General features: G+C 47.0%; 1 protein-coding gene across 4 annotated transcripts in view; it reads left to right on the top strand.

Annotated features, from left to right (window-relative positions):
* AP2B1 (adaptor related protein complex 2 subunit beta 1) overlaps nucleotides 1–26,581 on the top strand; it is a 79,428-nt gene that overhangs the window by 38,789 nt on the left and 14,058 nt on the right. For 3 of the 4 annotated variants that reach the window (XM_064677836.1, XM_064677838.1, XM_064677837.1), the window contains exons 14-18: nucleotides 3,976–4,168; nucleotides 13,901–13,942; nucleotides 15,696–15,842; nucleotides 17,116–17,261; nucleotides 19,706–19,835. In XM_064677836.1, coding sequence (XP_064533906.1) covers nucleotides 3,976–4,168; nucleotides 13,901–13,942; nucleotides 15,696–15,842; nucleotides 17,116–17,261; nucleotides 19,706–19,835 — 658 coding nt within the window. The remainder of the gene's footprint in view (nucleotides 1–3,975; nucleotides 4,169–13,900; nucleotides 13,943–15,695; nucleotides 15,843–17,115; nucleotides 17,262–19,705; nucleotides 19,836–26,581) is intronic. The other variant, XM_064677839.1, reaches the window with a different exon arrangement.

The raw sequence follows: 26,581 nt of genomic DNA, 5'->3' as shown, positions 1-26,581 counted from the left end.
TTTTGTTGATAAGTGTGTAAGGGCTTGCAGGTCATTCAAGAGGCCGTTCCGCTGTCGAAGGTAATCCTGGGTATGTAGTTTCCGAGTTTCTGGGTCAGAAGACACAGGAAGTATGGAAGTTCTTGTGTGAGGAGGAGCTGTGATGTTTTTTAAGAAGACATTGGCTGTAAGTGCTCTTGACATGAGAGGCTGAGTTAAAAAGCAGAAGGTTTGGGTAAGGGTGGAATCACCTTTGGTGCAAGGGCTTCCTTCAGGGGGAGGAGGAGTAGAGTAAGAACAGGCATCTTTCAGAAGATGATTTTGTAAGAGCTTTTGCTTCAGCAACAGCACAGCTTTAGGAACCTGTCTCCTGGAATACAGTATCAGTTTCTTAGAACAGGCAAGTAAAGGGATCCTTCGCTGTTGGAATATGAAATGGGGAAGGATTGGTAAAAACTACCTTTCTCACTCGGTGCCTATGAGACAGGGGGAGTGCAAAAACCATCAAAGCCCCATCACTGAAAACTGTTAGAGCTTAAAAGAAGATGGGTAGACTGATGTCTATCTAACCCTTGGGAGGTGGGGGGAAATGCTTTGGCATATTGCCTGGAGCTTTAATGCTTCCCTGTGATCAGAGTCCTGGAAGCAGGTTGGATCTGCAGGCAGTGCAGCAGCTCCAGGCTGCAGAGGGGTTGCTATTGAGCCTGTTCCCATGGTCCCTCATTCAGGTGAGCAGTGCTATTTGCACTAATGGTATTAATTACACAACTGAGTGTGCTTTGCAGCAGGAGGCAGAGTATCCAGGCTTACCTCTTAATAATATTCCCAAAGTGACATTTGGAGTGCTATTTTTTGCTGTTGCACTGATAAATCAGTGTGCGATGCTGCTGCTTTTCTATTTTCTGACACCACTTCTCTGCTATTCTTAGCAACTAAAGCTATTTCGGTGGTGACTGGCTTTGGGAAGCCGAGTTGTTTTCTCCCTGCCTATGAAATCAAGTCTGGCTGCACTGACCCAGAATCAGCAAGCACAAGTCTACCAGTTGGACGAGAAAAGCAGTGGCTGCTTTCCTGCCTCTCCTAGTCAAAGATTTGTCTCAAAATGAGCTGGGGTAGCTTTGGTCTTTGGTGTTACCAACCTTCCTGTACACTGTTGTTTCAGGTCACGACAGAAGATAACATTTTAGGGGATTTAGCTCAAGGAATTCAGCTTTTTGAAGGAGCAGTTTTCTACTAGCTTCTTGCGTGTACTGTGTATGTGCTTGACTCTTGTAGCTCATGCTCTGTCTGCTGACCTTAAATCTGTTCTGACTAGAGCAGAACCATTGCTTCAACATAAACCCTCCAGGCCTCAGTCAGCAGTGTTGAGCTGGGGGGGAGGTCTGAAGGGTGCTCCTGCTGATCATATTGATGCAGTGCTGGAGCCCATTTGGTAAATTAAAAAATGAGAGGAGTTAATGGCACACTGGGCACACTGGGCTTCTCCAACAGGAGCTCACCTCCAACCCCATTATTGGGGTTTTCTGCATCAGTGTAAGGCAAGTTAAGGGTGTCCAGTGGAAGATAACCATCTCACCTAATTGTTTGGAGTTATCTTCTTAACACCTGCACTCCAATAATGACCATTCTGGTGGCTGAAGTGTCTGCTAGAGATTGAGGTTTTCCTTCAGGTTGCACCGTGAGATAGAGGTGAAAGCATGAAAGTGTGGACATGTCCACAGTGAATGTGGTTTGAGAGTCAAGACAACGTTTTCTTGAGTGGATTGGCAGAGGTAACTAGATGAATGGTGCTTCCCTGGGTATAAACCTTGGAGTAGTTAGTTATGGCTGGCAGAATTCACTACGTTGCTTTTTGATTCATTGAATTTCCATTCCAAGCAAGGACAGGTTTCTTTCAGCTCTCTCAGCTGATGGGAAGACCCATTGAACAGCTCACAGATGGTGAAATGTTCCTGCCTCTTCAGTGAGCCCAAGTGTCACAGAGTTGCAGATGTATCCTGAAGATGGGGGGAGAAATCTCATTGCTTGGCAGTGTTTCCTCATGTGGTGGCTCCCACCACCCCTGCTCAGCCATAATTCAGCTGAGAAATTTGGGAAGATGTTTACAGGGCTCCTGGGAGGAGTCTGGTTAGACTTGGGCAGGAATCTCTATCCCCCTGTTTCACAGGTGGCTGCAGGAAATTTTTGATTTTGGTTCTCTCAGTACATCCCTTGTAAAACCCAACATCTGGGACCTGCTGGAGCCTGAATTCATAGGGCTAAATCTCCAGTTCACATGGGCAAACCCAGCTGTTACCCACTGGCCAAGACTGTGAGGGGGAAAGCTTATATCAAGACTTTCTGCCTTCTATAAGCCACATATTCTTTATTAACTTTTTTCTTTCATATAAAATTCAAAGTTTTTTTATATACAAATCTCTTTAAAGAGACCCATTCTTCCCAAACGGGGTTTTGTTTTTTAATACAAACTGCCTTGGCTTTGTCCTTTCCTAATTTCTTGTTGGGTTTTGGGGCAACAGCAGTTACACAAGACCTTGAGGGATTTCTCTGTCTCCATCAGGAGAAGGATGAGTAAGTGTTGAAGAGGTGTAGTGTTAAAGGGATTTACAGACTGGGAACCAACCAAGTGGCTTGTAATGTGCCTCTGCTTGGAGCTGTTCCTCCCCTTCCCAGGGTGGGGGTGGGAGTGGATCACAGTAACCACTTGCTCTTCAGAAATGTTTCAGTGAGCAGTTCAGCACACTCAGCAGTCTCCCTGCTGAAGGCAGAAGCAGGAAGGACAGCTAATATTAGTATTATTTGGGGTCTAAAGCTTTTAATGCAAAGAAGCTTTCAGTGCTTTCTGCTGCTGCTGCCTGGTAACTAATTCATTCTGCAGTCCTTATGCTCCATCTTTTCCTCTTGGCACTGAAGTTGGGAGCAGCTTAGACTCTGTCACTAAGTCTTTCCCCTCAGCAGCTGAATGAGGGAATTCTGGCTACTCGAAATGAGGAGCTGCAAATCCTTACAGAAGAGCCCCAGTGTTAAACACCTTGTCAGGACACTAATTCCCACAGCATTTGTGGGCAGTTACCTGTTGGCTGCAGCTGCAAGGACATGAGCTGGAAATCATTTTATCACTTACTGCTGGCAACAGGGTACAGAAGGGATTTCAATTATCTAAGATGAGCATCTCTGAATTTAAAGAATAAATACACTGTAGTGAGATCTTCAGGAGCTACAGTCAGTTACTTCCCCCCTCCTCCTTTCTTGTTATAAAATCCAGTGACAAGTGAATGTAAATGGTAGCCAGACTGCATATGATGAGAAATTTTGGAAGCTGTATAATGAGCATTTCTAGACTAGCAATTAACATGCCTGCTAACTCAGAGGAAAGGAAATTATTGATAGAAGAGAGGAATCAATTTTAGGTGGAGGTTTTCAATTAGGAAAGAGTTGTGGAGCTTGTTGCTGGTCAGTAGAAGGTGATTAATCGAGATGTATGGGGAGTGGTGGAGTTTGCACTGGTTAGAGTGAGGGCTCAAGGGTTTTTTCAATGTTAGGTTGATAACATACTCTGAGGAAATCTGAATTATTTATTTTTCCCCATGTTTATATGTGGCTTTCAGGCCCAGTGGGCTGAAAATCATCTCTGTAGGTTTATTCTGAGCTGGGAAATACTTATTTTCAGTGCTGTAGTCCATGTAATACTCATGGCTTACTGTTTTGGATGGGTCTGTGATTCTTAAGGTGGGCAAATTCCACACCTTGGAAGATTCCCTTTGCTGGACTGAAGACCGTGCACGATGCTTGGGAAGTCTTGGTGCTCAAAGCCTGTGGTGAAGAACCACGTGCCATAACACGTTGCCAGCTGTATCAGGGGGCAGAGCACTGCTGGGATAAGCTTTGGACTGGCTTCTGCTTGTCTTGCTGTGTTTCCCCATGCTGAGAATCCGAAGCTGGAGACCACAGGTGACTGATGTCTCTCTCCTCTGCTTCTTGTCCCTCCTCCTGCAGCACCGACGCCGGTGACAGCCCCGTGGGCACCACGGCCACCACGAACCTGGAGCAGCCACAGGTCATTCCATCCCAGGGAGACCTCCTGGGAGACCTCCTCAACCTGGACCTGGGGCCCCCCGTGAACGTTCCCCAAGTGTCCTCCATGCAGATGGGTGCCGTGGACCTCCTGGGAGGAGGGCTGGACAGCTTGGTAAGCAGCATCCTCGTTAGCTGGTGTGGAATAATTGGAGCTGTGCTTATCTCTGCAAAGCCTTGGTTATTTGTGCTTTTAATGCTTGGATCACTGAGCTCCCAGTGCTGAGTCCTGAAACTCCAAAAGGATTTAACCAGTGCTATTGTACCAACTCCCAGCAGGTTTTTCCTGCTATGAAATGGATGTTGCTTCATGCTGTAGAATCCCCATGGTCAGTGGATATATTTGTTCTGTGCTTTTTCTGTGTAAAAGAAAACCAAAAAGTTGTTTTAAGCATGTAAAGTGTTTCGCTGCTTTGTATTTGACTCAGGCTGCCTTTCAAGAAGGCATTTTACTCCACCCACTTCCCAGCCTTCCTGAATTTCGGTGCAAAGCTCTCAGGCTGTAACCCTGTGTCATCTCATTTTTACATGTCATGGCTTAATATGGGTGACATTTTAATTGCAGTGAGGTCAAGAGGGAAACACTCTGTGTAGTCCTCACCATGCCACAGCAGCTCATGAGGTACCTGCCCTGGTACTACCAGGGTCAGGCTCCAGTGGGAGTGATCACACCTTTTTGTGCTCTGGGGAGTGAGCTGGGCATGAGCTGCAATGAGAAAATCACTTGGCAAGGAGACAGCAGCAGTGGAGAGGTCAGTGCTGTGGTCTTATAGCCAGGTATTAAGAGGTGGTGAATGTAATAATGAGCCTGGGAGCTGTTCCCATGGAGGGGAGCACAGCACACAGGCCCCCAACTCCCTGGTGACTTCCCTGCAGGGGAAGAAGCACTCCTGGGTATATTTGCACTGTGTAACCTGGGTAAGACTGCCCCAGGGAACACAGCTGGGTGTTTTTTCAGACCTGCAGTGGATTTGTCTTGCTTGAGGTTTGGCTTATAGTTCTCTGACTGGTTTAGGTGGTTTCAGTTCTGAGTCAAGCTCTGAATAACAGAGGTAGGAGGCAGCTGGATGAACCCAAATGCAATAAATCCTTATTTGTCAAATATCTATTTTTTTAAGCTGCCATAGTCTTATTAAAGCAGACATTGAACTCATTTCCAGCTCTCCATGAGCTAATGAACTGGAAACAATCTAACCCTTAATGGCACTGGCATTCACAGAGGTCAGATGTGCTTTAGCCTCTGTGCTGACCAGCGGTTTGTTTGGTCACTGGGGTGGCTGCTCTTACACTGGGGGAGTATCTCAGAGGGGATCAGGGAAATGGTCAGGCTGGAGATGCTGGGAAAGCAGACAGTGAGCCCAGAGCCCTGTGCAGCCTTTCCCTGCATTGCAAGACATGCCACTAAGAACCTGGGATTGGTAATTGTGTAAAGGCTTTGCAGGAGATGGTGCTGTCTGTGGTGGCAGAGAATGGTTAGCACTTAAATTCCTCTGTCTGTGCTGCTCTCCAGGCCTCTTATAGTAACCCTTTGTTTCTCATTAGTGTCAGGCAAATAAATGGACACAGTAAAATTAAAACTTGGTTTTGGGAGAAGAGCTGTCTCGCAGGTGGCATTAATGGGCTTAATTTAGTGACCTGCTTTGACAGTAGAGCTGTTAGTTGATATGGTCCTAGGCTTTTACTTAGTATTTTCCTCAAGCCTTAAGTAAATCCGTGGAGCTGTGGAGTGTGATCTGACAAAATGATCATGTCTGGATGGGGAGTAGCTGTGCCTCGGGCTGCACAGCCCAGCACTGTCTCAGTGAATTACTGATGGGGTGAGCACTAAACCAAATGTCTGAATGATGGAGGGGTTTTTGATGTTGGGTGATTTCTGTTGAAGTGCTGTTGCATCAAATGAATCAAAGCTCTGCCTTTTCCTTCCCTCGTGCAGATGTTGCAAGTGACACCAAGTTGGGCAGGAGTGTTGGTCTGCCTGAGGATAGGAAGGCTCTGCAGAGGGATCTGGACAGGCTGGATCTAAAGGCTGAGACCCAGTGGTGTGAGGTTCAACAAGGCCAAATACCGGGTCCTGCACTTGGAGCAGCCCCATGGAATGCTCCAGGTGTGGGGCAGAGGGGCTGCAAAGGTGCCCAGTGAAAAAGGACCTGGGGGTGCTGGTGACAGTGGCTGACCATGAGCCAGGTGGCCAAGAAGGCCAGTGGCACCTGGCCTGTGTCAGCAATGGTGTGGCCAGCCAGGGCCAGGGCAGTGACCATCCCCCTGCACTGGGCACTGATGAGGCCACACCTCAAATCCTGGGATTAGTTTTGGGCCCCTCACAACAAGAAAGACATTGAGGGGCTGGAGCATGTCCAGAGAAGGCAACAAAGTGGAGGAAGGGGTTGGTCTGATGAGGAGCAGCTGAGGGAGCTGGGCGAGCTCAGCCTGGAGAAGAGGAGGCTCAGGGGGAACCTTCTCACTCTCTACAACTCCCTGACAGGAGGGTGTAGGTGGGAGTTGGTCTCTTCTCCCACAAAGCAGGTGACAGGATAAGAGGAGACAGCCTCAAGATGTGCCAGAGGAGGTTTAAATTGCATATTAGGAAGAATGTCTTCACTGAAAGGACTGTCCAGCCCTGGCACAGCTGCCCAGGGCAGTGGTGGAGTCACTACCCCTGCAGGGATTTAACAGATGTGGCACTTGATTTAGTGGTGGCCTTGGCATTGATGGGGTAACAGTCTAGAGGTCTTTTCCAACCTAAATGAGTCGATGATAATAAGCCTAATTAGTGAGTGAATGTGATCTGTATCTTTGTTCATTGTTGTGGGCATGTGTTTAACAAGCATCAAGCTGGCTTAACCCTAACCTGGTATTAGCCAAATTGCTGGGCAGTGTCTCTGGGCTGCATGACTCACCAAGAGGGTTGGGATTTGAGTCTTAGGATAATATTAAACCACATTTGTGCAGTGCCATCCCCTCTTCTACCCCCTTTTCTTTAGAGGGGGTGTCCAACTTCAGAGGGATGCTCTTGCAGTAAAAGTCCCAACAGGACTAACCCAGAAAGACCAACAGCAGCTTTAACTTCCATGGCAAATGTCATTCTGCATTTCAGTTTCTTAAACTGGAGGGGGTTATTTTTTCTTCCAGGCAGTTAAATGAGACTCTGTGGTGTAAAACTGGATAAACACCAAATTTATATTGTTCATTTGAATTTTCCTCAGCATTGCTAGGTATTTATCCCCATGACTAGTGAGACTCCAGCTGCTTGAGAGGTTAATTTATTTATTGAGTAAATCTTATTTTATCTCCATAGTGAGTTCTGTAATTGGTATTAAATGTAACATGCATGCACAGATGCTGAGCATGTGTTAACAGTTACAAAGAAAAAAGATAGAAAAAGGGCTGTTAGTACAAAAACAAGATATGGTTTGCTTATAACCAGAGCAGACTTGCTGTAGGACCTATGGAGAGCTGTTTTCTAGTAAAGAAAGCCAGTCTGGGTTGTGCCCCTATTTGCCACCGTGGGCAGATCTAGTTCTTCTCTGCTCAGTTTTCTTTTCCATAAAATGATGACTAAGCCCACTTTTACAGAACTATTTGAGATCTCCAGCTCAGCAGTGTAAAGCAGTCATACCAGCCACTCACGTGGGAGAAACAAAACTTCCTGGGACAGCAGATTGCTGGATGCAGAGCTTTGTGCAGTTTGATGCCTTATCCCCTCAAAGGCAGCTCTGAAGTGGCTGAACTTCATGCAGGTTACAGGCACCCTCCCAGCTCCTGTTTGCTGTTGATGTGGTGCTTTGCAGGATGTCTGTCTGTGCTGACGTGAGCTGGGGTCATTTTGCCTTTAAACCTTTTTTTCATGTGTTCATTTGCTCTGAAAATCCACTGAGCGTGTGAGGGAGAGCTCTGTGCTGCCCAGCACATCCTGCAGCTCCCTGTGAGCCTGTGCATTTAATGGGAGCAGGGCACCATGGCCAGGAGCCAGGGAGGCTGGCTTGAAACCCAGGGGCAGAGCAGTAAATCTGTGGGAATAGGCAGGCTTGGATAGCCTGTTATGTAAGGGTTTTATTTAATGCTCGAGCCACTCATCTACAAGAATATTATTGATTCAAGACTGGCAGCTGGTCAGATTGATTTATGTCCTTGGTTGAAAAGCTGTTTGATAAACACTGGTTATCTGCAGTTTTCTATAATACCTGGACTGGTTTGGGCTGTTCCAGGTGGAGCTGTGCCCCTCTGTGTAATCAGGTTGGATATAGGGGGGGTCTGACCCCAAGGTTGCCTTCCCTACACTTCAGGGCTGTGTCCCACCCCTGTGCTTGGCTCTGTGCAGCAGCTCACCCTCTCCCCCAGGGTGTCCTGAGCTCCTGGCAGCCTGGGAAGAAACCCCTGCTTCAGCAGCCCTGGGTGCCTGCCTCATCCAAAAGGGGCTACTGGTGTCACTCCCTCCCTGTCTGGCTGCTTTCAAGTGGAGAGTTCGAAGTCTGGCCTCAGGGGACAACATGCTGATTTGTTGAGGTTGATTAGGGACTTACCAATGTTTTATAAAGAAACCCTTCTGCTGGTGTTTCATATAGTCAGAGTAGTTGTGGAAGCCCAAAAGCAACCTGGGAGCCAGATTCCTCTCCTGGCTCTGCAAGTGACTTGCTGTGTATAATCTTAGGGAAGTTACTTCCCTTACCTTTTCCTGGAACTACAGTGTGAGAGTGTCAGTGCTAGGTCAGCCCCAGCATCCATTTATGCAGGGGATGTGATGCTCTCCCAGAGTGCTGCTCCAGCCTCTGATAAGGAGCTGAGTGACTCCTTTCATCTGGGCTGTTCTGGTTTGATGAGCTTCAAAGGGCATCTGTTAAGATTTCTGACAAAGGACACGTGTCCATTGCTGGAGCTGGGCTGATATGGAAAAGGAGCTCTTTTGGTGGGTCACTCATTCATGTCTGATTGAAGGCTGTTGTAGCAGTCATAGGACTTCTAGAGCTTTGTGAGCTTCTTTTTTGCACTTTGGAAACTGAAAATGGTTAGTACTCAGTTTTGTTTGCTGATGGAAGTCGTTCAGCTGGGTGTAGAGCATTAGCAGTAAGTGCAGTGAAAGGGGTGACCCTGGTATTGGCAGCAGGACTCTTTCCCCAGCACCTTTGACACAGCTGTCCCTGGTTTGGAGAGCAGCCCTTCTGCCCTGCAAGCCTGGCTTGGTGGTGTGAAAACAGACACATAAAATAGGCAGCAAACAGGCACTGAAAATGCCTCTGTGTGAGCCACAGCAGTGTCTGCAATGAGATCCCTGCAGCCCACCAGGAGATGCAGCCTGGTCTGTCCTGCAGCTCAGGTGTCTCTAACAGGATTAGCCTGGCTCAGTGGCATCTCAGTCAGCCCCAGCTCCTGATTCCTCTTAAGTAAATGCCTTGTGTTCCTTGCTGCTGTGTTACTGAGTGCTGGCTCTTATCCAGCTCCTTGAGCTGTGGTGCTTGACTCTTGGTTTGGGGTATGAGGGTGGGGGGAGGCAGCAATTGTCCCATGTTAACCCGTGAACTATGGTTCATGAAATGCACAGCTGCCCTGAAAGCCCTGGCTATGCTGTGGACACAAGGCAAAGCAGTTGCTGGGCAGTGGTTGTTGCAGCTTCTGTCCCTGGCTCCACCCTCCCTGTTATTTTTTGGTGCTCCAAAAGCCTCACGTCATTTTGCAGAAGTGATTGTAACCCCTCTGGATCACATGAACACTTCAGCAGAGTCACTTCATTACAAGCTGCTGTTAAGATGCAAATAAACCCTCCTAAATGCAGTAACTCCAGCACTGCTGCACTTCATAAGTCAGCATAACTGCTTCCACGGAGCTGGAATTACAGGGCAAAGGCTCTGCCACTGCAGAGCAGCTGCAGCGCTGTCCAAGCCAACTCACACCAAGTAAAGGTGCTGCTGCACTTTGGGAAGAGGTGCTGGTACTGATTTTATTGATACAGGCTTGAGCCCAGCCTCTTCTTTAAACCCATCTGGCTGCTTTGGTGCTGTTGTGGCAGGATGGGTTTGGAGAGAGCGAAGAGAACTCTTGTTTGAACAACTTGGTGCTTTTGGGAGCAAAGACTCCCTGTTCATCCCCTGCTCCTCTCCTGGAGGTGGCAGCTCTTCCTCCTGGGTAGAGGCTTTGCCCTCTTAGCAAGAGGCAAGCCTGCCAACTTTGGGCTCAGGATCAGGGCTTTGCAGTGCTGTGAGTTCCCCTGGATTGTCAAATGCCAGCCCTTGTCCACCAGTGAGCATTTCAGCCTGAGTGGGGCTAACAACTGTATTCACATTGTCCTCTCCTCCATGGGGCTCTTGCCTGATCTCCTGTAAAGCCAATCCAGGTTGTCCTTCTGGCAGTGTCTGTCCACCCATAAGATGAATGGAAATGGTTAACTGGAGCTGCCAGCCCTGGGGAATTGCTTCAGCAGCACTTCACGCCTGACTAATATCTGCTTCTTTCCTTCTGCACTCTGCCTGTCACTCCAGATGGGAGAGGACACTCCGTGGGTAATTGGTTCCTGTTCCCTCTGTCTTCCTCCTTCCCTCTTACTCACACACTTCGCTCTCACCATCTCTTCCATCATTCTGAGTTTGGAATAAAGTTAGGTCTTGGGCATCTCACAGGAGGATGGAGTAAACCAGTCCTCAATGGGGAAAGAACCGGTGCCATGGGAGGGTGACAGGCAAGAAAAATGGAGAGAGGTACTTGTGTGCTGCTGCAACGGGCAGTGCACCCCGGATCTGATGGGGAACTGATTAGTTCTTTATTAACTTGTGTTGCAGTAGATGTGCTGTCACTTCTCTTTTCACTGTTAGGTAGAGCCAGCTCTGCCTGCAGGGACCTGGAGGAGCTGGCAGCTCCTCGGCGCTCGCTCTGCGGCTCCGTAGCACATCTGCAGTGCTGGACCTGAGGACGGGAGCCAGGGGAGGCACAGGCTGTGCTGTGCAGAGCCCTCTGACCAGCAAAGAGGGGCTTCAGGAGGTCAGAGCTTCCTGCCATTGGAAAGAGACCTTTTCTCCCACAAAGCAGAGATGTCGGGTGCAATCTGGAAACGTAAAGGGGCTCGTGGTAAATCCTCTGAGCCAGCGAGGGGGTTTTTTTCTACTCCTTGTAGGGAGTGAGAGCTGGAGTCTCCACTCAAGCAATTCTACTTTTTCCCCAAGGCCTGACATTTAGGGAAAATGGAAGACTTGTAGATAGCTTGAGGAACCCCAGTATGTCATTTCTGCTCTCCCTCACAGTGAGTGCCTGCAGATACCAGTGTACGAGCTGCTTCGAGGTTGGGTTCCTACCCTGCAGCTTCTTGTGACGAGTATAATAGGAAATGGTAGAATGGTTAACATCTGGCTTGATTATGCAGAATTATTCAGTCATTTCCATAATGCCCTTTGTAAAATGCTTGCTGCTTGATAAACCAGTCTTTCTCCTGCTTCAGACAACAGTACCAGAAGTCCTCCATGCATACAATAATATCTGGAAATGAACTGGATTCTTTCTCTTCCCCCGGACTTCGCTGCCTGTCAGTGTAAAGCATGAAGTTCATCTGCATGCAAGACTATGAATAGGGATGAGGTGTAATAGTTGCATTTATTACTCCTCAGTGAGCCAGTAACAAGATGTAAATGATCTGATATATTAATCTAAATCATGGCTTGGCTTAGCAGTCAATAGAACAAAACTCGGCTCCGCCAGACTGTTTCAGTGGGGGAGACTTGACAGTGTAATAAGCCTTGTTTTATAAGCTCAATATTAATTGGATTTGCATCCTCTGGCTGGCTTCCTTTGGTCTCTGACTGATCCTTCTTTTGACTTCAGAATCACTCACTTTTATCTATTATCTCTTAAGTAAGCTAAGGAAAACTGGACAGCAAGAGCCTGGGTTGCTGTATGAAGAGGTGGCTGTTGGAAAAGATGAGGAACCTGCTGTTAACTTATGCCATGACCTCAAGAAGGGATAACCTGAGTCCCACACAGGAAAAAAAAAAAAGCTCTTAAGGCTTCTTAACAAAAAGCAAATTCTGTGTCATTTGTACTTCTCTAACACCTACTTATGGTGGCTGATGTTGCATCAGCTGGCTCCTGTGGGGACTGGGGAAGGAGAGGTGCCAGGGGATTGAAGAGGGATCCAGGGTAGCACAGGGATTTGTCAAATTTTACATGTTTTATGGAGGCTGGTTATCATCTGGTAAGTCACTGTCTTACGGCTTTGCTGCTGTTCTCAGGGCAATTTTATCCTTTTTATCTGTGCTCTGATGGAGAGAGGTGTGAAGCTTTATGGTATCTCTTGACCAGCGTAAAATACCTTTGCTGTGAGATCTCTCAGGGAACAGGCTGGTGGGGAGCAGAGCAAAGTTAATTTCCAAGTTTTTTGTGCAGAGGGAAAAGGTTGGAGCCTTTTTGGCCGTAAGCATAGACACTCCTGGCAGCTTCTGCTTTAGCTATATGGTGCATTTATTCAGTATTCTGACACATCAGCGTTTATTTGAACAACATATCTAAGAGAAGAGCCTTTGTTGACCCAGTTTGTCACATGCTTTTTATAAAAGCAAACTAACTCCCCAGCCCTAATCAAATGGAAAAGGAAAACCATCTCAAGGTGAGCTGTGATGATCTGGTCTGACAGTCCAGTTTTCCTAATGGGACTGGCTCCTACCTCACCCTTGCACTTGCATCATCCTCTGTGCTTATTGTCAGGTCATGTTCCTTGTCTGAATGTGACCCAAAAAAAACCCTGTACTAGGCAAAAAATTATCATGGTCTTCAGAAGAAAAGCCTGGGACACAGATAAGCCTGGAGATGTCTCTGCAGTGAATAACCACTGCAGATGTGTGGTTGTTCCCTCCTGGCTATCTGTTGAGTGCTTTTTAAATATTCACAGGAGTGATGTACTCACAAACAGCGCTTGTAGCCAGCTTTGGAGCCTGTCCTGATCACTGAAATCTCTCGAGCGTGTAGAATGATGTTTGAAAAATGGGCTTTGCCACTGAGAAAGTGGTATGGGATGCTTTTGTGAAGGGAGTTCATGATAGAAGAGCTTCTAGGTGGGCTGCAGGAGGGTTTGGCAGAAGGATCCCAGAGAGGATTTAGTGTTTATGGAGGGTTGTACAGGTGTACACAGTCACTGTTTCATCACTTCAGACTGTAGCTGTGTAGCTTGGCAGAGACTGTTATTGAAATAACCTGCTGCACCGAGAGGTCTCTTTACTGTTGGAGTGCCCATTAGATCATGAAACTGTTTTTTTTCTGTCTGTGGGAGGGTTGCACTTTCAAAGGGAAGACAAAGCCCAGCTGTCTGAGCTGTTGCAATAGCCAGCACATACCCCGTTCTCTTTCTTCCCTGTTACTGAAAAGAGCCGCATGTCAGAGGAACACAGCCAAGACGCTTTGTGTTTGCCCGTAGTTCCTAGCTGTTCCCTAGAAAACTAAAGCTTTCAGGAAGTCAGCTTCCTGTCAGTTTTATTTTTATGCCGTTTCACAGTTACCCCACTGGGTTTTGTGGAGCTGCTGGGGCCTGCTGGCAGGCAGCGAGGTGGGCTGGAGGGAAAGCACTGATGCATGAAACGTGAAGAAATAGCGCCGAGCTCCTGGCGCAGCCGACGGACGCGAGGAGGGCTGGATTTTTGCTCTTATTAACCTGCAGAACACTCCTGTCCGCAGCGTGGGGTGCTTCTCCAAGTAGCTCTGCTCACACAACAGCAAAAAGCCCCTCTGTTCCCTGTGCTTTCCCAGCACTGCATTTCTGTCTGTCCTGTGTGGCGAGCGAGCCGTGCTCGGAGCAGCGCGGGCGACTCCGCTCCGGCCATCTGACACTTGGCTTAAATGATCTCGGTCTTTCTCTCCTCTCTCTCCTTCTCTCTTTCAGCTTGGCAGTGACCTTGGCGGGGGCATTGGAGGAAGCCCGGCAGTAAGTGCCATTCCATTTTTTTCCCCAGTTTAAAAGAGCTGCTCAAAGCTCAGGGTTTTTTTTAAATGTAACCTCGCCCGTTACGTGCTGGAAGATGCTTTTAAATGCCTGAAGATGTTGGAAAATGGGCAAATGCAACTGAAATCTGAAACACACAGGTCCCCACCTATGATGCTTTGAGTCCAGCTGTCACCTGGGCTTTCCAAAGAGCAGCCAGGGCCAGAGCTGTTCACTCTATCTGCTTAGCTCTTCTTTCTCAGAGCTTTTAGTTGGAGCAGCAGTGTTAACACTGGCGGTACCTCATCCTTGTGCAACTGCTTTGGCAGCTGGAAGGCCAAGGATGCTTATCTCTACTCACAAAGCCTGGTCTGTTGTAACCCCAACCCACTGTCACCACAGGCTTGCCTGAACTCAGTGCTTTTCTCCTCCCAAAACCCACAGAAGTTTTTTTGCCTGGACATCAGGGATCAGGTGCTCTGAGCTCTCCTACTACGTGTGGTCAGTGCTGCCACCTCCACTGTGCCTGTACTTTGTGAGTGTCCTGGTGCCTACAGCGCTTGCCAGGACATGGGAGAGTTTCAGCCTGCTTCCAAAGCACCCTTGGCTTCAAACACATACCAGCTTTTTCCAAGAAAGCATGGGAAATGAGTGCAAGATGACTTGGAGATGCAGTGGGCAGGAGTAGCCAAAGTAGTGTCCTCTACTAGAAAGCTCCAGTCCCTCTGCCCAGGACTGTGTACCCAGTAATTCAGTGAGGAAAGCACACTCAGTTCTGGAGGGAGGGCTTTTCAGAGACCCTTTTTATGGCTGCAGTCATTCTCTCCTTCCTTCCCTGTGAATCTGACACTCCTTTCTGGCTTCAGCACGAGGGCAGAGGAGAGCTGGTGGTGCAGTACACCTGTAGCCCCCAGGCAGTCCATCCACACCAGGGCATGGGAGATACTTCCCTGCAGGGATCGTACCTACAAAGCCAGGTCTTTGCCTTCCTGGGCCAACAAAAACCCACCAAGCAGTTCTGTCTTAGCAATTCTGCCTGTTTCTGGGCTGCTGACTGGAGAATCCTGTTCTCAAGCACATAATTCTTCCTGCTCACAGTAAAGAACTTGGAAGTCAAACTTGAGTGTGACTGTCCCATCTAGAGCTGGGCACCTGAAGGTTAATATTCCTGGTTTGGTGCCCTCGTTTAAGTCCTGAGAGGGAAGGATTGCCCTTCTTGCAGGAAGGTTGTCCTCTGGCAGACAGAGACAACTAGTTCTGCTTCATGTGTGATGAACCTTTTGGACCACAGTGCTGAGAATGCAGAGCTCTGGCTTTGGATGGGAGTACACAATACGGTCATGACTCCCTTGCTATCTCTGGATATGCAAAATCTTGCAGATTCCTGAAGACTGACATAGTTGGGGGAAGATTTGAAGCATTTTTTTCTTTTCCCTGGGTTTACGTGGGGTAGATCCACAAAGCATATTGTCTTATGAGAAGGAGAGATGGAGAAGAAAGATTCCTCTAGAGTGGGAATAGATAACTGGAGCCATAAAAAATGATGTGAAAGCTTGGTTGAGGTGACAGCCGAGTGTAGGGATTAGTTGCCAAGAGCTTTGGAATTCAAATGCATAATTTAGCACTATTGATAAATCAGCGGGGAAGCTGCAAATGGCTTTAAAATATTTAGGATATTGCCCGAGTTCATGCTTTATTTAATAAGTAGCGTTCAAGGGTGATGTTAATCAGCGCCTGTTCTTTCTGACTCCTCCAGGTGGGACAGACCTACATTCCCTCCTCCGTGCCAGCCACCTTTGCCCCCTCGCCCACCCCTGCAGTGGTCAGCAGTGGACTCAACGACCTCTTCGAGCTCTCCTCTGGCATAGGCATGGCTCCCGGGGGATACGTGGCTCCAAAGTCTGTACGTAAGGAAAAACAATCCTCCTCAGTATATTGCCTTACCCTGAGCTACAAGGAGTCTGAGATTGCCCACTTGTCCCCTTTATTTGTGAGTCTCTGGTGCTTTCGGCGCCTTAGTTCAGCTCCATCCCATTAGGGATGCCCTGGGTTTATCCCAGGTGGAATAACAATATATTGGAGACCATGCTAGTTAGTAGTTACAGACTTCTGGTGTTTTAGCAGTTCCCTCATTTTGCCTGTAACAAGATTACTCTCAAGACTGGCTCATATAAGATCCGAGACTTTCCGTTTTGCCGGAGCAGCTTTCCTGCCAGACCTGCTTCTTAGCGAGTTTCCTCAGGAAACTGAGGGCAGGATACAATGTGCAACAACTTACTTTCGTAGCAGATTTGTTTATTTGGAGGAATCCAACGTGACAGTGAAGATAAACCCATGTGATTGGGATGAACATGCTGCAGTGTAATGCAGATAAACGCTCTGTGAGCGGCAGAGACCGCAGATGCGTTGGCTTAGTCAGGAGGGGTCGGGAGATACAGAACATGGCTCTGGAAACAGGCTGTGGAGCAGCCACAGGGAGCTCTGGGTTAGCCTTTCCTGCCTGAAAGGGAATAAACAAGAATTAGCACTCTTATTAAATAGTCCATGGATGGATAAACTTAAGTCATCCGGTGAAATCAAGGAATGTGAAATGGAGTGTGCAGAGCACACTCACAGCTCTTGGCCCTTGCAATTATTACACCATATGTAAGACCAGCTACAAAAGAACAGAGTCATTTTGAGCTAAGCACTACCTCATCTCGCACCACTCAAATTTGGGTCTGGGTTTTTCCCACAAAGGTGTTTTGGGAATCCAGAACCCGAACAGCTAATAGATTTTATTTGGTTCAAACTTTAGTATTGTCCTGCCTCTAATAGCCCAACAAGCCCTTGGAGAAGCCTGTCCATCAGCAGACTTGGTAAGTCTCACATTAGTGTGATGGACACAAGTTCTTGTGCACACTAATGCTATAGTATAATTGATTTCTTATGTGAGTGCTGTGAACAAATATGGATTAGGAGCAGCAAGCTTAGTCCTCAGTGGTGAGCTCAATCCTTTCAACATCCCATGTCCCATCTTCCCTGTAGTGTTTCTTTAGCCTTTGTGGGCTTAATGTGCCAATGTAGCTGAATTTCTGAACTCAGGGCTTCTGATGTTTTTGGGGATTTTTTTTGAAAACTACTAGTTTATCTTCAGGCCAGGCTGCTCATGCTGAATGACATCTCTTGTGTTCAAGGTTTGGTTGCCTGCAGTGAAGGCTAAAGGACTGGAGATCTCAGGCACATTCAGCCACAGGCAGGGACACATCTACATGGAGATGAACTTCACCAATAAGGCTTTGCAGCACATGACTGACTTTGCCATTCAGTTCAATAAGAACAGGTAAGAAACCAAAATCAATACAGTGTGTTCAAAAGACTGCATGCTCCTGTGAGAGGAGGTTGTGTCTACGCTGCTAGATCTAGGCAGGGCTTTTACACAGGTGTGTAATGCAGTCATGGAAGTAGCTTGGATGATACAGCCTGAACTCTCCACCACACCACAGCTGTGTTGAAAGGGCTGAAAATACAGACTGATAAATCTGAGGGGAAACAGGCAGCAGACGGTCCCATCGCTCTCCCGGCTCTGAAACAGCATCTGCCCCATTTAATCTCTGTGGTTTTAAAGCAGCCTCCTGAGTTGTTAGGCAGGTTAGTGGTTTTATAGCCAGTGAGTGCCCTGAGGAAAACCAAGAGCATAAACAGGCAAGATCTGAGCTGCACAAGTATCAACCTGTAATGCCTCTGCCTCCTGACCTAATTGCTGTGCTGCCCCTCAGCCTGTCTGGAAGTACAGGGCTCATTAATAAAGCTGTTTGTCAGTGAAGAAGTTGCAAGTTAAGAGCCTGTGGCACATGTTTTCCCTGTAATTGGCAGCAGAACAGTTTTGTCAGAAGGAGCAGCCACTTGAACGTTTAGAGCATACAGATTGTTCTCAGAAACCCATCTCGGCCAAAGGACATGACATGGCAACACAGTCACAAAGTCTTCCCACAAATACCCTTTCCAGTAAGAGCTTATCCTGTGGTTTTATGTTATCTTGAGCAAGGGCCAGGCTAGTTCTTATCAAGACTGTAAAGGGTATCTTGGGACTGAAATGTCCTCCCTATTTTTTAATATCACTTCACTGCAAAAGGGTTCTCTACTAAAAATCCACTGAAACCATCTATTTAATCACTGTTAGCCTTGCAAATTTAGCATTTCTTGGGACGAATAAGATTTACTTAGAAAAGACATTATGCTAAGTAAGTCTTAGTAAATGTTCTCCCTGGACTGTGATATTTTCTGGAGAGTTTTGCTAAGCTGCTATATGCAAATGTTTCTTGCAAATTAGCCTAGAAAAAAAGGCATTTTGTTTGTGATTTTCCCCCATACATCAAGCTATGTTGTAGCCACACCTACATGGCTTCAAGGATGTAAGAAGTTTAAATACTGTACAGTAAATCAACAGTTTTTCCTCTTTCAGCACAAGCTCCATATACAATCTACTACTATTTACTCTTTTACAAATGCTGTTCTCCTGTCACTGCTTTCCACTGTGGCTGGTGCATTGGAAAGAGCTGCTGAGGGCTGGTTCTTTCATTTTAAATATTAAGGTTTGTGATTGGGAAGTTTTTATTGCTTCCCCCCCCCCTCTCCTGCTGCTACTAATTGCATTCACTGCAGTCTTGGGACAAAGCATTTAAAAAAAAAATAAAAGAAAGCTAAAGCTCTAGAGTTCTGTAACATCACAGCCCCTTAGTAACAAACTGCAACTTTGGTTTCCCTCTGAGTCTTAGAGAAAATACGAGGGTCTGTGTCCTCCAGGGTGAAATGGCTGCAGAAGGCAAATCATGTGGCGAAGCCCTTGCTGAGAATATTCTTATTTCAGCTCCCTAGAGCTGAAAAAACTAAGGAGAACCAAGAATAGGGCATTTACTGGTTTCTGAAGAAGTGAAAAATCCAATAAATGTGGCTGACTCTGTGCGGAGGCAGTATCAGGTTTTTAGTGAATAAAGTAAAAATACACACCTGTAAATCCTATAAATGCTCTGTGACCTCTGAGCTCATGTGGATTCTGCTAAAGAGAAAGGCATTTATGTGTGGGCACCAAACCATGTGCTTTTGGAGAGCAGTGGGTACATAGTACAGGAGTGCTGATTTCCCTCTTTGCCACACTAAGCAGAGGTGCCTGTGGAATTAAGTGTCTTCTGGACTGAATGGTCAAGTGAGCATTGCTTTGGTGGGATAAATCCCCAGTGAAGGAGCCTCCAGCCATGTAGCTGAGCCAGGTACTGTCAGTTGTGACTGGCTGCTCTGGTTCATTTGTTCTGCAGTGCTGTTACCAACCCACATGTTCCTCCCTGGCTATTTATTTAATCTGTGTAGGCTCCAGTTCCTTCTTCCATAGCTCCCAGTGAAACAACAGCCATTAAGTGTGTGATATACTCTACCTGCAGTGCTCTGCAGCTCTGTAAGAGAGAGCCAGGAGGCCTGACTGAGTCCAGGTGCTGATCCTTGCTGGGCAGGCTGGTGCTCAGCACACAGACCTACAGGTAATGGGAGAGTTCCCAGGTGCTGGTCCCTGGGCAGGATGGTGTGTGTTGTCAGCAAGACCAGCCTGAATGAGTTTCCCATGCCTTGTCCTACTTCAGGTGTCTGCTTGTTTGAGCTCTGTTTCTTCCCTGGAGTAACAGCAGGGGCAGCTCAGGAGTAATGGAAAGGTGAGCCAGGTTGTGCTTGGCAGAAGGGGAATAGTGTTGGGCAGTGCAGTGCTGCTCTCATCACCTCTGTTTTTCTCTTGCCCAGCTTTGGGGTCATCCCAAGCACCCCACTGGCCATTCACACACCTCTGATGCCAAACCAAAGTATTGATGTCTCCCTGCCCCTCAACACTCTGGGACCAGTCATGAAAATGGAGCCTCTGAACAACCTCCAGGTAAGGGTTGTCTCTTTCTGGGCAGGGTGGAGATGAGCTGGTGCTCAGCCCAGTTTGTTTGGCCCAACATAGTGTGGTAAGACTCTAGTCACAAAATACCACATGGATTTGGTCCATGAGTCTGCCCAAAACTTAGTCCAGGTCCTTTCTCTACTCTCTCTCAGAAGGACTGAAACAGAGACTTAGTGAATTTTGTGAATTTTCAAGCACCTCAAGCTTGAAAAACTTGCACCTGTGTAGATTAAAATCTTTGTACCAGTAACACTGTTCCTAAACTGGGCATGAGGTTTGGTTTGACTTATGAACTGGAGCTGGTCTGAGCAGAGAAAGTGCCTGTGGTGGAGCAGGCAGCAAGAGCTGTCAATGAGAATTGAGGCAATTAAAGGAATTGCAGGAAAGATGGCAACTGCTGAGTGATTAATATTTCTCTAGTGCTCTTAAGTACCAGGGTGCTTTATAAAGGCACTGGCACATCTCTGCCCCAGATAGCTTAATCCAAGGCAAATGATGTGTTCCAGGAAAGGCAGAGGAGAAATGACGTAAGCAGCTGATGTTTCATTAATGAGGGTGTTGGTGCACGGCGGGGACAGCATTCCCCAGAGGAGGCTCTTTATCAGATTGGGTTGTCAATCTGATAAAGACAGGATAGATCCAGGGAGATGTTCCCCTCTGCTTTGGACCAGACTGTCTCCATCAGTCCTGGCATGCCTCAGGGGCAGTGGGCTGGAAGTCATCAGGCAGACAGCTCTCTCTGGAAGAAGGCTCTTCCCCTCTGCTGCCATGTGGAGCAGAGTTCAGCAACTCCTGCCTCTGCTCTGGGCAAGCTGGGTCCTCCAGGATGATATTCCCAGTATCCCCAAAGATGCAGTTAACTTGGCACTGTAGCACCTCTCACTCACCTCAAGTCTCCAGGAGATGGAACTGGGTTGGGTTCCTGTAGCGTAGCAGCCCATAAAGGGGAATATTTTGAAGCAGCTCATTCTCTTTTTAGATTAAGAGAATGCAATGGAAGTTACTATTTATTCTGCCTGAGCAACTGTTTTTTTCCCTTCTTTTGACTTCCATTCTGGGGCTTATGACTTATTGATGAGTCTTTGGGCAAACAGCTTGAAATAGCTCCTCTGGCACTCAAACGAGCAGTCCTACACCGAGCGCAGTCATGCGATGGGGGAGCACACAGACAGTGAATGAATTACATGGTGTGTCTTCCACAGAGGGCCCTTCCAGCCTCGGGAAAAACTGGGCTCCCTCTGTGTCCAGGTCATGAGGATGAGGTTCCATTGCTGCATTTGGGTCGGCTGTGGTAAAATCTGCCTCCTGCTCCGAAGGAAATTTGGAATTCTCTAGGAGGTGACAGTCCTGATCAGCCTCTGTAACACCAGGGACTATCTCAACAAGGCAGCCTCAAGTTGCTGCTTCCTTTGATCAGCAAGGAAGTGAAGTATTTGGGTTATTAAATCTCTGAAGAAATGGGAACGCAGTTTGTTTCTTGTAGCATCTTCTGCTAGAACAAAGCAAGGAGAAAACATGGGAGGAAACCTCCAGCCACCTTCTATTGAGACAGTGGAGCATTCATTAGTGCCAGACTCAGTTGCTAATTTGCTAAAGCTCTCATTGCCACAGAATTTGGCTGCCCTTTTACAATTGGGGAAGCTGCCATATGGAGTAATAGTATATTTCTCTGCAAAGAGTTGAATCACAATAGCAGATGCCAAGTTAAAAAGAGCACTCCCCTTACTTTTTTGACAGCAGTGGGTTTGATGGAGATCTGTCACTGCCCTGACAGCCAAGGCTCTGGTTTTGTTTTGTGAGTTCATGTAGAAAGGGTTGAAACATTCAGAAATCGTTTTGGTGACCTACTTAGGGAACAATTTATAGCATAATATAGGAGTAGAGAATACAAATGTTCCTGTATTCATTGAAGAACCAAAACACTCATCAAGTTGAATTTGCTTAATGTGTTTTTTCTGAGCTGGGGAACGTTGGAGCAGATGCAGGGCTGATTTGAACCTGAGGACCTTATGTTCATCTCCTATTCTGGTGGGGTTTTTTTTTGTTTTAGTAACAAGAAAAATAAGTCCTGAAGTAACCAAACTGATAGCTTTCAAGTTTTTGTCATGTTAATTAGAAACTTCAAAGACTAGTTCTACATTCTTTAGGCAACTGTTTCAGAAGTAATGAATTCAGGTCTTGTTCAGGTTATTTTTATTACCATTTCTAATCTTTCACCTGATACAGCTCATTTAATCTTAACATTTGTAATCATGGAAAGAAACTAAAATATTTGACAAGGTAACAAAAAAGCCACTTTTGCAAGAAGATGAGGAAGACTGAAGTATTTTCAGAGGCTCACTTAGGTAAAATATAACTGAGTCTTCTGTTTGCCAGTGACCTTGCATCTTGTGAAACTCAATGCCAAGTTTCTCCCTCACATCCCAAATTAGAGATGATAATTTTCTTGACCCGTTGACTCAGATTTAACCCCCAGTCAAACAGAGATTTATTCAAAGGGTAAAGGCAGAGTTAGACTGGACCCAGCACTGTAGGGCTGAACAAACTCCAATCCCTGCTCACTGGTTCATCTCTTTCACTTCTTAGAGATTAAAAATCTGCTGTCAGGTGCCTTTGGAGTGTGCCTGTTGCTGAAGAAAATCTGATTTAGTTGTTTGTGTGCTGCTAACTTCTGCTGGGGGACACTCTTGCAGTGCTTTGTCAGCATTTTGGAGGCAACCTGGCACTTGTGGGTGCTGTGTTCCCCTGCCCAGAGCCGCCTCTGCAGAACATGGCATTTGTAAATGCTAACAAGCTCTTGCCCAGAGGTTCTTGAGAGGCTGCATTGACCTTCATGAGTGTTTGCCAGCCATGGAGATGACTCTGGTAGTTGTACAGGCTTGCCTGGGTCCTGTAGCTGCCTTTTCACAATCAAAGCAGTGATACCCCTCTGGTGACGTGTGAGCTGTTAGGGTCACACCTGATGGAAGAGTTGGGCTGAGTGAGGTATATTTGCCACTATGTGTTTGAGACTTTCAGCTCTCAAAGAGGAAATTGTGTTTTTTGAAATAGGGATTTGCACCGGTGAGGAATATTAACTCTTTTCTGATATTTTGAGTCAAATTTGGAATTAGAAAATGACCGGGTTGAGAGCCTTTCTGTGCTAAAGTGAACCACTGTCCCTAACAAACAGCCTTTTAAGGGCTATGAAATGCTGTGAAATTGGAATACCCATCTAGGGGCACGAGAGTTGCTCCCCTAACCCTGGAAATGGGTGAAGTGGAGCCAATCTGCTGCAAGAGTTTCAGAGCTCAGGCCTGGCCTGTCATAGCACAGATATGGTAATCTCTTCTGTGAGATGACAATCCCTTGCAGGAGACAATACAATTGAAAACAAGCTGCAGGGGCTCCTGGAGCAGTAGCAGGGCTGCCTGAGGCTGGAGCCACCCCTTGGGACCCACATTCAGAATTCCCCATCAGTGTGTCCCATTCCCCAGCATTACCTGCTGTTTGTTGCACCTACTGAACCATGCAACTGAAAGCAGCATAGCTTCAGTTTTCCAAAATGCCTGTGAGATGATCTGATGAGTATGGAGAGGGGAGAATCCACCAGCTGCATTTCTCTCTGGAAAGTGGCACTTTGAAACACAAACCTCTCCCTTGCTGCTGAGCAGTGTGAGGTGCAGAACGCTTCGGTTTCTTGCAGTGAGTTTGGCAAAGGGTTTTTCTAAAGACAGAGGAAGGTGCAGCTTCTTCATTGAGGAAAATACCGACCTTGCTCATGCACTAGATCGTGCTTATCCTTCCACACCCAGCTCTGCAGTAACTCATCGCCTGTGCTCCTCCTTGCAGTGCAGAACCACTGGAGCTCTCATTCATCAGAGCTGTTAATGTATCTCAGGGCACAAACAGAGCACTCAGTACTTGGAAACAGATTTCACACATTCAGCTCTCCGTGAAAACAAGGCTGAGAATCGGTGTGAGCAGCAAGTCCAGCCAGCAGATGTTCACCCTCCAGAGCCTGCTTGATAAACGCCACCGTATCTGCCCGGGTGTGAGCTGTGTCGAAATCACTGACCAACCACCACACATCAGCCTGGGGTGGCTAGAGGGGGAAGGTGCTTCGTTGGGTTTGTTGCCTAGGTTATTTTTTAACAGTCTGTACTCGTGAGAGTCTTACTTCAGCAAAGAATCCTCCTGGGAACTCCCTGAATTAGGGACTTGGATCACAGCTTGGCGTCTGCGGCCAGTTCCTAACTCGGCTGGGAAAGCTGTTGGTTTGCTGGTTAAGGGCCTGTCTGCCACATGGTGCAGCATATTTGATAAAATGTGCATTTTGAACTCCAAGTACAGCAAGGCACACGACAGTGTAACCCTCCCAGTAACTCTGTGTTCCCTGACCATTGACGTAACCCAGCCTTGCTGCCTGTGCCCCACTCCAGGCTCCTGCCTGGAGGCAGAGCATCCGCCTGGCAGCGGCTGCAAACACCCCTAGGATCCCAAGAACCCTCCCTGTCACACCAAATGAAGTGAAGGAGCAGCATTCCCTGGGGGCATGTGACAGGCAGAGCAGCAGACTGTCACAGAACAAACCGTGACCTTGTGCTGGCAGAGGTAAAAAAGGCTCTGCAGTGGAGAGTTGTTCTTGCCTTGACAGTTTGGCTGTTACCAGACTCTAAAGCAAAACCCAACTTGAAGTAAATCCTTAATTTAGTGTAGGTGCTAATGGGATTCCAAGTGGGTATGTTGTGTACTTGCTGCTGATGGAAAGCATCTGTGTTGCTTTCAGACTTGACTTTGAAAGTCAGTTCTTATGCTCAAGTCTGGGATTTAAAGCATCAGAAACCTACACTATTGAAGAAAATAGCTTAACCTTGTTCTTGTGAGGTACCTCTTCCCCAAAATACCATATGTTGGCTCTCAGAGAGTTGCACTTCAAGGAAGGTCACCAGAAGGGTGCTTGTGCTACAAGGTGAGCAAATACGTTCCAGGGGTTATTTCTAGAGGTGCTGATTCCTCTAGTCAGATCACGAACTAGACATAAGTGATTTGAAACCCTATGCCAGTTTTTAGTGGGCTCACACCTTTTCATCAGTGAAGCATCACACAAAAATCTGTCACCTTTTGACTTCTATCCCTCAGAGCTTTGTAGGCTGCTTGACTAAATTCACGAGGTACTAATATTTTTTTTCCTCTTGAAAAGGTTGCTGATAGAAAGCCATTTTTATTAAAAATGCTTCTGTTTCAACTCTGAAATGTCTGAGGCTGAAGGTCTAGCTAGAGATTTAATAGTTCATGTCCAGGTCGGCAGGTTAAAGCTGCAGAGCCATGAGGAAATTCAGTGTGGACTGGAGGATTTATGGAATGCAAGTAGAGGTTTCTTTCGAGCGTGTCAAACCTGGAGAGACTTCTCAGCTACTGGTATCACTTCAAATGTCATTGACTGTCTCAGGACAATGTTCCTACCTGAGGAGCACTGGATTTTTTTGGCAGGTTGCTGTTAGCTGCTCAGTTTCTTGCAGACACTCCTGTGGATCTGCTTTGTGCCCGTGGTTGCTTTTGTAGCCTGTCAGATGGCATTGGATGCTCCTGATATGGAGCAAAGCATGACCCTGGAAAGCTGCTATTGACTGGTAGAGCTTCTTAGCTTTTCCTTGGTGCAAGTTCCCCCATCCAGGTGCCTTTTCATGGACCAGATTTTATGGGCCACAGTCCTAACAGGGCATACCTGGCTTTTCAGGGGAAGTGTGGGGTGTTGAACAGTGGAAGCTTATCTTGAAAAGCTCACCAGCCTTGTCCTGGTGCTGTAGGTTTAAGGAGACCGTAGCCTTTTCCTTTCCTGCTTGCAAAAGTTATTTGTAACAGCTGGTTCCTTCATCATTACAGATGCTTGCAAGGTGACACGTGATGTCATTGCTGGACCCAGTGATGCAGTTTGGGAGGAAGGCTGGCATGTGGCTTGATTTTTCTTTACTGGGAAGAAATTGCACTTCAGAGCATCTTAATTGGGTAGCTCTCCAGAGTATAGCCAAAGCAGCTTACTCAGTATGTTTCTGCAGAGTTGAGAAGCAGGTCAGCAGATACCTTTTTATAGCATCCTTATAACTGCAGGGACAGGGTTGGCATATTAATTTGGAGTGTGCCTCCCAAACCGTGACTGGAGAGAAGGCTCTGCTTTCCAGCCCCTCTTGTAAGAAACTGCTGTTGTATGGCAACAACAATTAGCTGCAAAAGCTAAGTAATCTCTGTTATTCTAAGGCAAGGCAATTAATCATTAAATCAGAGCTGGAAAAGATCTTGGGTCATGCAGTGTAGTCCCTGCTCTGCTTTGTTGTTTTTCTACAGTTCCTCTTATTGAGAGCATTGTCAAGGCTGATTTTAGATAGTCCAAGCACTGGAGCTTCTCTCTTCCTCAGAGGAATTTTGTGCTGCTTAATAATTCTCACTATCAGTTTTCCCAGACATTTAGCCTAAATTTTCCTTCTTCTGGCTCATCTCCATGATTTATATCCAAGCACAGCATCTGGAATGGCTACACTGCTGTCCTTTCCCCAGCTCTCCCCTCCCAGACTCGGAGGTGTGTGTTTTTGGCTACTCACCCAGTGTGTTCAGTCACATTTTGCAGAGGTGAATCACGTTAAATCCACCCACCAATCTGCTTTTACCCCCCTGGCTTTGGTGCCTCCAGCTCGAACACTGAACACTCCAACTCGTGAGCGTGACGCCAGCAATGGGAGCACGTAGCAGCTCCCTGT

This window comes from Pseudopipra pipra, chromosome 21 (genome assembly GCF_036250125.1).
Source record: "Pseudopipra pipra isolate bDixPip1 chromosome 21, bDixPip1.hap1, whole genome shotgun sequence".
In the NCBI taxonomy this organism is placed as follows: Eukaryota; Metazoa; Chordata; class Aves; order Passeriformes; family Pipridae; genus Pseudopipra; species Pseudopipra pipra.
The sequence above is the reverse complement of the archived record's forward strand: the minus strand, read 5'-3'. Positions and strand labels throughout refer to the sequence as shown.